The sequence below is a fragment of the Physeter macrocephalus genome, chromosome 17 (genome assembly GCF_002837175.3).
Source record: "Physeter macrocephalus isolate SW-GA chromosome 17, ASM283717v5, whole genome shotgun sequence".
In the NCBI taxonomy this organism is placed as follows: Eukaryota; Metazoa; Chordata; class Mammalia; order Artiodactyla; family Physeteridae; genus Physeter; species Physeter macrocephalus.
In genome coordinates this window covers 25,993,495-26,007,574 of record NC_041230.1, presented here as the reverse complement: position 1 = coordinate 26,007,574, position 14,080 = coordinate 25,993,495, and the positions used below count along the sequence as shown (strand labels likewise).

The window sequence follows — 14,080 nt, the reverse complement described above, 5'->3', positions numbered from 1 at the left end:
ATATCAAAGAAAAAGTCTTTGATTGATGATAATCTTCAAAGATTCTCTACCACTTGGTAACCTCTTTTTGACTTTCAATGGTTTTTTTTTTTTTTTGAGGTATTATTTACCCACCATAAAATTCACCCATTTTCAGTGTAGAATTCAATGACTTTTAGAAAGTGTAGGAAGTTGTGCACTAATCTTCCTTCTTAACGTGAAGAATAGAGACTGTAGGCTCAGAACCTTCTCCAACCAAAAGCATCTGCTGGAATAGTATAACATTGCTGTTTTCACAGGCTAGAGTTTTCTGGTTACTTTTACTTTTGGCTAGTGATACCAGCTTTCCACTTAAAAGTGGTAATATAAAGCTTCCTTTTTAAAAAATTTTATTTACATAAAAAATGAGTTGATTCTTTTAAAGGTACTGAAGAGATAACAATATATGTAGTCCAGAGACAGAGCAAAAATTGAAAATGTATTAATGAAACTAACAAAGTTTTTGAAACACTGACTCATGGGATCCAGACGTGCTGGTCCCACAGACTGCAGAATTGCTACTAATTTCCTAAACAAAAGGCAAGGCTCCTAGGGTCCACCTGCTCCAAGGATCCACCTTCAGTTTCCATCAGTCCTTGTTGGAAGATGGGTCTTCATGGGTCTCTTGTTTGTGTTTCTACATGTCTTGCCCTTTGCTTCACACTCTCATTGCAAGGATGTCTTTATAGTGAACACTCTTGGAAGATAGAGTTTCTCCCTCCAGAATAAGGGTAGGATTGCTAACAGACTTGGAGGATAAAGATGTGTCTTGATCTGCAGCGAACGACAGACATGCCTACTGCCCATGATGGAAGAGTCGGGTTACCTCAGCTCAGGCTCCTCTTCTAGAACACAACCCCTCCAAGTGCACATGCTATCCAGCCCACTGTGCGTTACCCTGTGGAAACAGAGGCTTGGAGAACTGGCACAAAAATGCTGATGCCCTGGCTACCGCTATTGTAAGTAATGAACCATCCTTTGTCTCTTATACTCATAGCAAACTGTGGCCGAATAACTTGTTAGCTAGCAAGTAGGAGAGAACCTTCACAGTTCTTGAAAGTCCTTACCTCGTTGTGGATTTCTTCTCCGTGTTTCAAAACCACTGGCTCCAAGGATTTCAAAGAGACTTCACCATCGTCCGCCTCATCGCGGATATTCTGCAGGGCCAACTGGCAGCGCTGTAAGATGTAATCCAAGGTCCCTGTCGAGCACTGCAGAGATAGAACCGGCCACCGAGATGGTAAGCAAACTCCAAGATTACCATCCCTCTCTTCCTAGGATGTCTGTCCCCTTCCCGGACCTGTCGCCCTCACAGGTCAGCCTATGCTCAACTTAAGAATGACTCTAGTAGCTTTCTCCTTGGGCTCTGTGCTGCCAGCTTGGCCGTCACCTGGGTCACTCATCTTGCTGCTTTCTATTACATGGGCTTCATATCTCCAAACAGTAGGCTCCCCAAAGGCTAAAGCCCTGTTTCAAAATGTATATACTATACATAATACTGCAGCACCTAGAACTGAGTCTTAAATAGAAAAGAAACTTAATAAGTAGTTATTGGAGGAATAACTAATTAACCAAGAAGTCAAGAACACTGACTTTATCTCAAGTGCCCCGCACCTAACAATGGGGGAAAAAAGGTAACCAGACTGTAGAACTGGTTCAAAAGCACACAAAATAGAACAGCGATGGGGAAAAAAATGAAGTTATAAACACAGGACAAAGAACTCATTTTCCTTTTCTGCGAAAAGCATACACTAGGCAGTTGCAAGTCTGCCTTGGCAGAATAGATTCTTCAAATAATGGAGAATATGTGGTTCGTACCCTCAAGGCCTGTTGAAAGGCATAACTTAGTACCTGGGTATCAGCAAAGGCACAGATAACTAGTCCATCCCTCTCTAAGTCTGTGGGAGAAAATCAGAGGTCAAATGGACAAACTCCTTCTTTGAAGGAGCATATGTCAGAAAAGAAGAGGATGCAGGTGGAGTGTGCATCCGTTTGTTTTGATAAATGACATGATTTCCTAGAATGAGAAAATGCCAGCTGTAAATATCCTTTAGACCCAATGAGGGAAATGCCTCCCCGGAGTATTTTTAATATTTACAATTTAAATGAATCCCTTCGAAATAACCTTGAAGGCTAATCCCTGGTACAAAATTTCTTTGCACAGTTACTGCCACTTTATACAATGTGACCTGGGCATGCGTGGGGAAAAAAAATGAAGTTTCCGTGCCAAAAACAGAAGCTTGACGAATACGTATTTTAATATGAAGATCCCAAAGTGTGGGGAGCGAAAGGCAGTGGCTCCAGTTTACTACAAAGAAAAAACAAAAAATGGAAATGAATTACCACTCACTTTTGTCCCGCAGACAACCCTACAACATTTTTTTAATGACATTCTGTCTATAAACATACCCTACCTGCACCTTTACTTTCCCAAGTATGGAGTAACCTACATAAGAGGTAATTAATTGAAATGCCATCTACTGTAATAAAAGATTAAAAACAACACAAAATTTCCCATCAATAAAAGACCAGTTAAATGAACTCTGGAGGAGCCATGCTTGCAACCAGAAAAAAAGGAGGGGGGAATATATATATTTTTGCTGGGTGATTAGAGTTCATCTGATGTAAAGAACCTATAATCAGGCCTAGTTTTTTAGGAGGGCATGGGGAATGGTAACGGTTTTATTGAGATATAAAATTCACATGTCATAAAATGTACCCACTTAAAGCATACAATTCAATGTCTTTTAGTATATTCACAGAGTTGTGCAACCATCACTACAGTTAACTTTAGAACATTTTTATCACTCCAGAAAGAAACGCTGTACCTTTTAGCAGTCACCCCCTCCCATTTCTACCAGCCTTCCCGGCCCTAGGCAACCACTAATCTACTTTATGGGTCTATAGATTTGACTACTCTCGATATTTCATATAAATGAAATCATACAATATGTGGTCCTTTGTGACTGGCTTCTTTCACTTAGTATATTTTCAAGGTTCATCCATGTTGTACATGTGTCAGTACCCCGTTCCTGTTTATTGCCAAATAATCATTCAACTGTACAGATATGCTGCCTTTTGTTTCTCCATTCGTTAGGTGAGGAACCTTTGGGCTGTTTCCACTTTTTGGCTATTATGAATTAAGCTACTATGAACATTCATGTACAAGTTTTCACTTCTCTTGGGTGTGTATACCTAGGCATGGAATTGCTGGGCAATAAGGTAACTCTGAATTTCACCTTCTGAAGAAGTGCCAGACAGTTTTCCAAAGTGGCTGCACCATTTTAGATTCCCTCCAGCAACATAGGAGGGTTCCAATTTCTGCACATCCTCACCAACACTTGTTACTGTGATTCTGATTATACCTATTTCAGCGGGTGTGCAGTGGTATGTCATTGTGGTTTTGATTTGCACTTCCCCAGTGACTAATGATGATGAGCATCTTTTCATGTGTTTATAGGCCGCTTGTATATCTCCTTTGGACACATGTCTGTTCAGATCCTTTACCTGTTTAAAAAGTTGGATTATTTATCTTTTTAATCATTGAGCTGTAAGAGTTCTTTATATAAATCTAAATATAGGCACCTTGTGAGATGTATGATCTGCAAATATTTTCTCCCATTCTGTCTTTTCACTTTTGTGATGGTACCCTTTGATGCATAAAGTTTTTAACTGTGATAAAGTCCAATTCACCTGTTTTTTCTTTGATGGCTTATGCTTTTGTATCATATCTTAAAAAAAAATTCCCTACTCTAAGAATTGCATATTGATAAGTAATTATCATCAAGGTTTACTAAAATAAAACAAAAAGTGCAGAATAGTGTGTAGACTACCATTTATATAAGAAATTTTAAAAATTACATATGTGTTTGCTTATATATGTATTAAGTATCACTGAAAGGATAACAAAAATCTGATAACGTTGGTTGCCCCTGGGGAAGAGGAGCTGGCTGGTGTGAGGAGAAATAGGCTTTAACCGTACACTCTTAGGTAATTTTTGAGTTTTGAACCATTTGCGTAACTACCTATTCAAAATATAATCATACATAGAATTTAAATTTTTTAAAAACATATATTCTGTGTTGCATCCCAAGAACATTCTGTCACAACCAGAAAAAAACTAAAATCAAATAAAGGTCAAGAGCCATCAGACATACTCTAGTCACATTTTTGCAACCAAAAACTGAACAGATTTCTTCTCTGATTAACTGAAATGAATTTCAGAACATCATTTCCTTAAGACAATCTGTTTCCTACATATTGTGAACAGGCAAAAAATAGCGAATCATTTTGTTTGGCACAGAAAAGAAGTCTAATTTAATACTGTATGAAGGAAAGGACATTTGTAGAGCAAGTGAGGGCTATAAAGCTGCACGGATTTTTTTCCTCTCTGTATTGAGGGAAACCATAACGTTAACTACAGTGTTGGAGAAAAAAATCTTTTCCCTCTTCTATTACTGAAAACAATAATATAAGATGAAATTAAAAGTTTTAAGTAAGATAAAAACATAATCCTGCCGCCATACTCTATTTTAATTATTTTTATTGCGTGTAATTCTTCATCCACACACAGCTGTAATGAATATATACAAATCAATGTACATGCTACTTTTCACTGTTTGTACGTAAGTATTCAAAACTACCCTGGTCAATGCTGCTCAGTGAGGTGATATTAACAATTTAATTAGCAAGTCACATAATATAAAGGCATTAAGGTTCTGTCCAACTTTTCACTACTGTTAATCATACTAGATAAATATATTTTAATATATACTTCCTTTGAATTATTTCCTAGGTTTGATTCCCCAAAAGTGTTATGAGATCAAAGACATGAATATTTTTATGGGGCTTTACACATATCCCCAGATAGCTTTCAAAAAAATATACTAATTAGAAAAACTACCAGTAGTGTATGAATGTACAGTTTCACTGTAACTTTACCAGCATTGAATATTATCATTTTTGATTTTTGGTAGAAATAAAAAGTTAACCTTAAAATGATGATTTTTTTTAAAAAATTCCTTTTAACTTTAAAGCCTGTATACACAGGATCATGCAAAACAGAGTCAGCAAACCTTTTCTTAAAAAGGTCAGGGCTTCCCTGGTGGCGCAGTGGTTGCGCGTCCGCCTGCCGATGCAGGGGAACCGGGTTCGCGCCCCGGTCTGGGAGGATCCCACATGCCGCGGAGCGGCTGGGCCCGTGAGCCGTGGCCGCTGAGCCTGCGCGTCCGGAGCCTGTGCTCCGCAACGGAAGAGGCCACAACAGACGGAGGCCCGCATACCACAAAAAAAAGGTCAGATAGTAGATATTTTAGGCTTGCAGGCCATAAGGTCTTGTGTTCAACTACTCAGCTCTGCCATGGTAGCTCCAAAGCAGCCATAAACAATACGTAAATAAGTGAGCGTGGCTGTGTTCCAATAAAACTTTATTTACAAAAAGAGCTGACTGGCCCAAAGGCCATAGAATTTGCTGACCCTGATCTATAATATAGAAAGCAGGATAGTCACATCATTCACATTATGTATGTCTAATTAGTAAAGTATCATAAGCTTGAACTGAAGTAGAGATAATATAAAAGATACAGATTTGGGATTATATTATTATTATTATCACTATGCATATCCACCTCTTTCTTAAAAATTAATTAACGCTCAAAATTTTGCCTAAAAATTAGAAGATACAAATGCAGCTATGACTAAAGCAGAGAAAGCTAAACCTCAGGATATTTTGAAAGCACTGCTATTTTAGTTAAGACGGTCCACTTGGAAAAAAAGGAAACAAGGCCAGAGGGGTACTTTTCAAACTGCATTCTGAATGTGTGTATTAATCACAGGAGGCGGAGAAGGAAAGGTTTCCTGATCTCTCGCAAGTTTTAGTCCCAAATTTACATTTGTCTGCTGGACCTCTCCTCTTGGCAGCTCTGACTCAGCCTGTTCAAAACTGAACTACTGTCTTCCCCTCATGTCTTAGATCCCTATTTCTACTTATGGTAATGTCATCTCCAAATCACTCAAGCTTGAAACCTCAGAGTCACCCAAAAGCCCAGCGCATGACAAGCATCCAATAAAGAGTTACTTGGTTAGTGTGTTCATTCATTCACTCATTCATTCATTTGTTCATCCATTCATCCATTCACTCATTCATTCTTACATTCCTCCCTCCACTTCAATCAGTTGCCAAGTCTGTCACTATGTCTCCTTCATTAGTCAAGGGAATTTCTTCTTTTTTCCTGTTGCCATGACCTTAGTTCAGACCAACAGGTTTAATTGATGTCTGTCTCTATCATTTTCCGCTTCTTAAAGACATCTCCAATATGTCACTACTGCGATAAATAAATCATCAATAACCCCCACCTGAACCAACTTAAGTTAAAACACACCTAACCTGATATCCAAGATCTTTCACAATCCAGTCATTCAGGGATCAGCCTTTATCTGCCAACACTCCCTTTCTGGCATCCTGGGATTCAGTCAAAGTTGAGCCACTCAATACTCCCTTTGTATCCCCATCCCATTCCGATCACAAGATTTCCACCTAATGGGATGAGGACTCTTAAATGTCTTCAAATGTCCTAAAATCCCCTAATCCCTACATGTTCAAGGTTTACATGCCATGTCACTCGTGAAGCCTTATGCTGTTTGCTACTCTCTATTCTGCACTCTACCTGTTCACAAGTGTCTAAAAGAATACCTTGAGCACTGGAAATTTCAACAAAAGTTTGCAGAATGGATGAAAGAACTAAAATCACTTCCCTTCTTCGGAGTAGTAGCTTTCAGTTAATAGCAACACTTCCAATTAAAGACTCATTGATGACTTAAGTTCTCCTGCTTTATTACATACATTCTAGTGTATAAATGGAGACAGAATAGCCTTCCACACAAAGAGGTTTTGTTGTTCCTTTCTCCTACTAGCTTTTCATCAGGATAACTGAAAAGACAGTAGTAGTAATAGTAGCAGCAGCAGTAGTAATTTAATAATAGTAGAAGTGGCTAACATTCTTTGAATGCATACTCTATACCTGCCACTGTTCTAAAAGACTTACATGTATTAACTCACTTAATCCTCACAAGAACCCTATGAATTAGATAGGATTGTTATCCTTATCAGATACATTTTGCAAAACTTCTTATTCATCATTTTGTACCAACCCTCTGAGCACAGCACTAATCATCTTGTCCACTCCTCCAGATTGGATTAGGAAAGGTGCAGAGATACACATAAGTAACCACATACTCAAAAGAATTCTTAGGAGAGTTCTAGCTAGAAAGACAGATGTCTATATCATCTTGTATTATACAAAAAATGAAGTCTTTTTTGTACAATACAAAGCACATATTAGATGCTCTATAAATGCTTGCTTACTCTTTTTTGCCTCCCTTCACTCACTCCTTCCTTCCTTCCTTTCTTCCTTCCTAACAGAACTTACTCTTTTAGGTCTCTAAGATAATTATTTGTGTTTTTATCTATTTAATATTTGTCTCTCAGACTAAAATGGAAGTTCAGCAAAGCTAAGTGGCCATACCTGTCATGTTGATGGCTCTCTCTCTCTCACGCCTCTAGTGCTGCTGGACACAGAACAGACACTCAAATATTTAGATGAATGATTGAATAGAAGAGAGAAGAAAGGGAGAAAAGGGGGAAGGAACACTTGATGGGCTTGCTGGCATCTTGATTTAAACAGACACTCGTGTCCTCTCTGCCACCTAGCAACATGACCAGTCCACTAGAAAAGCTACCTAAATACCAAAAGACATGACACTGCCTTATAGACTCACACAGTCTCAGGACTGGAAAGGTCTTGTGCTTGTGTTACCCTGCCACTTTATTGTATCCTGTCTGCCCAACTTTCTCACACTAGTCCCCTTGTGGTACAATGAAAAGTCAAGCTATAAAAGCAAAGCACAGATAACAAGCTTGGATACGAGGTCAACTTGTAATCCTTTTCATGATCATTCCCCTGTTCTCTGGAACACTTCTTAACTGAGCACACACAATACTCCAGGGTGACTACTAAAGGCTTCCCTCATCTCTTAAGTTTCCATTCTGAACTAGACTAATCAGCTGACTATCAGCCACTGCAAGTGGTGGCAGAATTTAGCAATAAAGTCTGGGTTAGGAACACAACAGGGGAGTTTGGAAATTCCCTGGCACCACTGTAACTTTCTCCTTAATTTACATTCACATGCCCGGAAGCCTGACCCAAAAGTTAAGGGAAATATAAATTCTCAACCATCTGAGCCCAGTCACAGCTAACACATGCACAAGCACACAAATCTACTATTTTGTTCTGGCCATCTCCTGCCCTTGACCTTGACAGATACAAACCCCTTAGAAAATCTCTAACCAGCAACACCTGCCAAGGTGCCCTCTTGCTGGCACCTTTTCCAAGAAACATAACCCCAAAGAAGCAAAATATACTTATCCCAGGCTGTGAACACACTTTTAAAAACTGGATTCAACACAACTCAAAGCTAAAAAAGCAAGTAAATAGAGGCTAAAGTCTAGTTAGATGGAAGCAATTTTCCTATCAAATATTCTTCCAAAGTTCTATGATAAATTGCTCATGCAACCACCTCTGTCACATCCAATTAAGTTTGAGTCACATTTTTATTTACACTTACCTCTGCCACTCGGTGGGTGGAACTAAACCGAGGTGGTAAACCAGCCAAAACACAGTGTTGGTGGGTGGCATTGAGATCATCTGCAGGAAAAATACCAAAAATTAAAAAAAAAACAAAACACCAAAAACACCCAACACACACTTATCAGTCACTGAATACTATTTCACTAAAATACAAAGTAAACAGTAAATCCATCATTCAAGAAGAATGACAAGAACCAAAGAATTAACAATTACCATGTGTTCTTTAAAACATTCTTTGTTAAGTAGGATGACATATATATACATATATATATATAATATATATATGTATATATATATATATAGTCATATGGTATAAAACCATCAAAAACCATGATACTTTCAATAGTGAAAGGGGATGTTATTAATAATTACTGCAGAACAACAGGCATAAACCAGGACTGTCCTTAGCAAACAGGCTATAGGGTTACCCTACTTATTTGTAGTCTTATGATACCCACTCACCACTATTTATGGGCTGAACTTCTTTCCCTTTCTCATGATACATCTAATTCTACCCATGCCTTTAGAATAAGCCAAAATTTTTTTGTATTATTTGGAGTTGAACATCTTTCATCTGAAAATCTGCCTCTTTCCTTCCCCAGTCAAAGTATCAATTTTGCCCTAACAATTTTCCAGGCAGCAAACCAACCAACTCAGCATGTTGCAAAGCTTTGGCTCTCAGAACAGAATTCAAGCCTACAGATTCACGACCCAAGAATGGAGAAGGTGGTGAATTCATCAGCTGAAGAATATGCCTAAAACCACATGCAGTGGGAGAAAAACCAATGGCCAAGTTGTTGCGTATTCTAAGAAATGATGCCACACGTGAGGCAAAATCTGTAACACCTCTGCTTAGGACATCGCGTCCTCTATTACAAAGAAGAGAACCAAACTGTCCCCTATGATTTCCTACGTAAGCAACAGAGGCTTCTTAGCAAGATACTAAGAAAGACAATGACTTAAACTAGGAAGCAAAGAAAATTACCTCTAAACAGAAAAAAGGAAATGCAAAATGCCCATTGCAGGACTCCTGCTTAGGGATATTATGGAGTAACCATGAGAAGGTCTACCTTTTCACCCTAAAAAACTATAAAACAGACCAAAAATAGGAAACAAAGGTTTCTGACACTGGAAAACAGTGACCCCAAAGATAGGAGAAATAAAATAGGTGAGCCTTAGTTTACTAGTTAGAAACAGTTTCAAAGTCACAGAGTAGGGATGGGGATATCAGAACTCAAGAGTTTTCAGTTTTCTCTCTTGCTGAGTTGTGAAGACAAAGACTACAGTTTAGGAAGGCCAAGGCAGCAAGGGTTTGTAAGACAGAATACTGCAACAGAAGAACCAGCACAGGGAGAGACTAAGCGGACATCTACAGAAGGGTTCCTTCAAGTCTTTGCCTACATATTCATCTGTGCATGTGTGAATGAAAACTTCCCACAGGCAGGAAAAGAAGTTCCAGAAAGCTACAGGCTAGACAAATCTCAGACCTCATATAGGGCCAGGAATACTCTGTGTTCTCAGCAGCCAGAATGGTTCCTACTACCTGAGACAATAGAGTCTTTAGAAAAGCATAATCTTAGTAGTAGGGTTAAATAAGTACTATATTAAAGGCTGCCTTAGATCCACTTAAAAGCTTAAAAGCAAGGCTCAAAAGAATCTAATTTTTTCCAAATAATTTAATTACTCACTAGAGCAAAGTCCAACACTACTTAAAAGAATATAACAAAATCAGGCGGCACTTCCCTGGTGGCACAGTGGTTGAGAATCCACCTGCCAATGCAGGGGACACGGGTTTGAGCCCTGGTCCAGGAAGATCCCACATGCCACAGAGCAACTAAGCCCATGTGCCACAACTACTGAACCTGTGCTCTAGAGCCCACAAGGCACAATTACTGAGCCCACGAGCCACAACTACTGAAGCCCGCATGCCTAGAGCCTGTGCTCTGCAACAGAGTAGAAGCCACCGCAGTGAGAAGCCCACACACTGCAACAAAGAGTAGCCCCCACTCGCCGCAACTAAAGTCCGTGTGCAGCAACGAAGACCCAACGCAGCCATTAATAAATAAAAATTTTTAAAAATAAAATAAAGTAAAATAAAAATCACCTATGGCTCTCAGTACCCATAGGTTCAAAAAAAAAAAAAACAAATAAAAACAAAATCAGGCACCAATAAATAAAATTTGCCATATCCAGCATTCAACCAAAAAGTAGCAGAGAGAAATAAAAGATATATGATATATATGATATAAAAGATAAATACATATCTTTCTTTTTTCATGTATATATCTTTCATATATATATAATATGAAGCTTCTAAAGATGAAAAATATAGTAAATGAAATAAAAATCACATTGAAGAGATTAACAGCACTTTAGACACTGCAGAAGAAAAGATAAGTGAAGTAGAATACACAGGAACAGAAACAACCCAAAATGAAGCACACAGAGGAAAAACACTATAAAAAACTGAAAGAGCATCCATGCCCTAGGAGACAATATTAAGCATTTTAACACAAATGTAATTTGAGTCTCAGAGGAGGGAGAATGACAGAAAAAAAAATTTTTTTTTAATGATGACCAAAGAGAAAAATAAGAGCAAAGAACAAGGGCAACAAATAGAAAACATTAACAAATAAGATAGATATTAACCTAACTATATCAGTAACCACTTTAAATGTCAATGGCCTATGTACACTAATTAAAAGGCAGAGATGGTCAGAGTAGATGAAAAAACAAGACCCAACTATACATTGTCTATAAGAAACTCACTTTAAATATGAAGACACATATAGATTAAAAGTAAAGGGATGGAAAAAGATATATCACGGAAACACTAATCAAAAACAAAGCTGGAGTACCTATATGAATTTCAGATAGAGCAGACTTCAAAGCAAGAAAAATTATCAGGGATATAGCAGGGCATTACATAATGATAAAGGGGTAATTCTCCAAGAAGAGGTAACAATCCTTAAGGTATATCTGTCTTATAATAAAGCAACAAAGTATGTGAGGCAAGAACTAATAGAACAGCAAGAAGAAACAGACATATCCACTATTATAGTTAGAGACTTCAACATCCCCTAAAAGAAGTGAATAGATCCATTAGCAGAAAATCAGTAAGGACATAGTGGAACTCAAGAGCACCATCAATCAACTTAATTGACATCTATAGGCTACTTCATCCAACAACAGCAGATTACGCAATCTTCTCAAGGTCATGTGAAACATTCATCAAAATAAACTACATTCTTGAACAAAAATCACACCTTTACAAATCTTTAAAAAATTGAAATCATACAATGTCTGCTCTCAGACCACAAAGAAAGTAAACTAGACATCAGTAACAGAAAGATAGCTGGAAAATTCTAAAATACTTAGAGAATAAAGAACACACTTCTAAATAACACACGGTTAAAGAAGAAATCACAAGAGAAATTTTAAAATACTTTTAACCAAATGAAAATAACGATACAAAATAGTAAAATTTGTGTGATGCGTAAAAGCAGTGCCAAGAGGAAAATTTGTAGCATTAAATGCATGTTAGAAAAAAAGAAAGATCTAAAATCAATAAGCTTCCACCTTAGGAAAAAAGAAAAGGTAGAGCAAGTTAAATTTAAAGTAAGCAGAATAAAAGAAATAATAAAAATAATAGCAGAAATAAATAAAATCAAAAAAAAAATCCATAGAGAAAATCACTGAAATAAAGCTGATTCTTTGAAAAGATCAGTAAAATCAATAAGCTTCTATGCAGGCAAAAAAAAAAAAGGACAGAACACACAAAAAGAGGATATCACTATAGAACCTATGGGTGTTAAAAGGAAGATAAAGTAACAACATGAACAGTTCTATGCCCACAAATTTGATAACCTAGATGAAATGGACCAATTCCTTGAAAGACACAATCTGCCAAAACTCACACAAATAGAAATAAACAAACTGAATAGGCCTGTACCTACTAAGGTAATTGAATCAATAAATAATAGCCTTTCAACACAGAAAGCTCCAAGCCCAAATAGGTTCACTGGTGAATTCTACGAAACATTTAAGTAAGAAATAATACCAACTCTTTACAATCTCTTCCAGAAGACTTAAGTGAAGGGAAGACTTCAATAGTCTCTTCAAAAGCGATGCTGGAACAACTGTACATCTACATGTAAAAAAATACTCCAAATGGATTATAGAGCTAAATGTAAAATGTGTACATATAAAACACTTAAAAGGAAATCTAGATGACCTTGAGGGTGACAGTGACTTTTTAGGTGCCACTGAAGGCACAATCCATGAAAGACAAAACTGATAAACCGGACTTCATAAAAATTAAAAACTGTTCTGTGAGAGACACCATCAGTAGATTAAGAAGACAAGCCTTGGACTCATACAAAATATTTGCAAAGAACATGTTCGATAAAGAACTGTTATCTAAAATATACAAAGAACTCTTAAAACTCAACAATAAGAAAAACAACTCATTAAAAAATGGACAAAAGACCTGAACAAAGAAGATAGACAGATTGTAATAAGCACATGAAAAGATGCTCCACTACCTTTGTCATGGAAGTGTAAATTAAAACAAATACCCACTACACAGCTATTAGAATGGCTAAAATCCAGAACACCAACAACATCAAATGCTGGTGAGGATGTGGAGCAACAGGAACTCTCATTCATTGCCGGTGTGTATGAGAAACGGTACAGCCACTTTGGAAGAGAGTTTGGCAGTTTCTTTCAAAATTAAACACGCTCTTACCATCAGACCCGGCAACCGCACTGCTTGATATTCACCTAAATGAGCTGAAAATATGTCCCCACAAAAACCTGGTGACAGCAGGGGAGACGGTGAGCAGCGATCAGATTCAGAATGTTTTAGAGGAAAATAATAGGACCTGCTAATGGATGGGTAAGTGAAGGGACAGAAAGAGTGAAATTAAGAGCAACTTCTGGGATTTTCACAGGAACAACAGATTGAAGATGAGTAAGTCACAAAACATTCGGACACTGTATGAACAAATAGCACAAGATGCAATGAAAGGTGAGGATAAAAACAGCAGTGATACATTTGGAGTACTAAAAGCAAATGTAAAGACAAGGAAAGCTAATATAGACGATTAAAAACAGATCCAACCTCTGCTGACTTGGGTTCAGAAGTGTGGCTTAAGGCCTGAAGAGGACTGAATGTCCATTCTCTTTCCCAGTTAGCTCTCTCTGCGGATTCTGGTTAAGGACACACCTGAGAATTTCTGGTAGATCTGAACTATTTTATCTAAAGGGGGATTCAAAGCCAAACAAACAAACAAAACAAAAACAAAAAGCAGGGGTTGGAGGAGTTTCCCCAGGTCCAGGTGGCTCATAAAGAGTTGAAACAATTTCTAAGAAATACATAGATGCTGGGGACTTCCCTGGTGGTCCAGCAGTTAAGA

At 37.7% G+C, this 14,080-nt stretch overlaps 1 protein-coding gene across 11 annotated transcripts in view; it reads right to left on the bottom strand.

Moving 5' to 3' along the window:
* The window catches only part of FTO (FTO alpha-ketoglutarate dependent dioxygenase), a 384,589-nt gene that overhangs the window by 219,469 nt on the left and 151,040 nt on the right, over positions 1 to 14,080 (bottom strand). For all 11 annotated transcript variants that reach the window (XM_028477736.2, XM_024125031.3, XM_024125032.2 and 8 more), the window contains 2 exons: positions 8,641 to 8,720; positions 1,086 to 1,229 (listed from right to left, as the gene is read on the bottom strand). In XM_028477736.2, the coding sequence (XP_028333537.1) occupies positions 1,086 to 1,229; positions 8,641 to 8,720 (224 nt within the window). The remainder of the gene's footprint in view (positions 1 to 1,085; positions 1,230 to 8,640; positions 8,721 to 14,080) is intronic.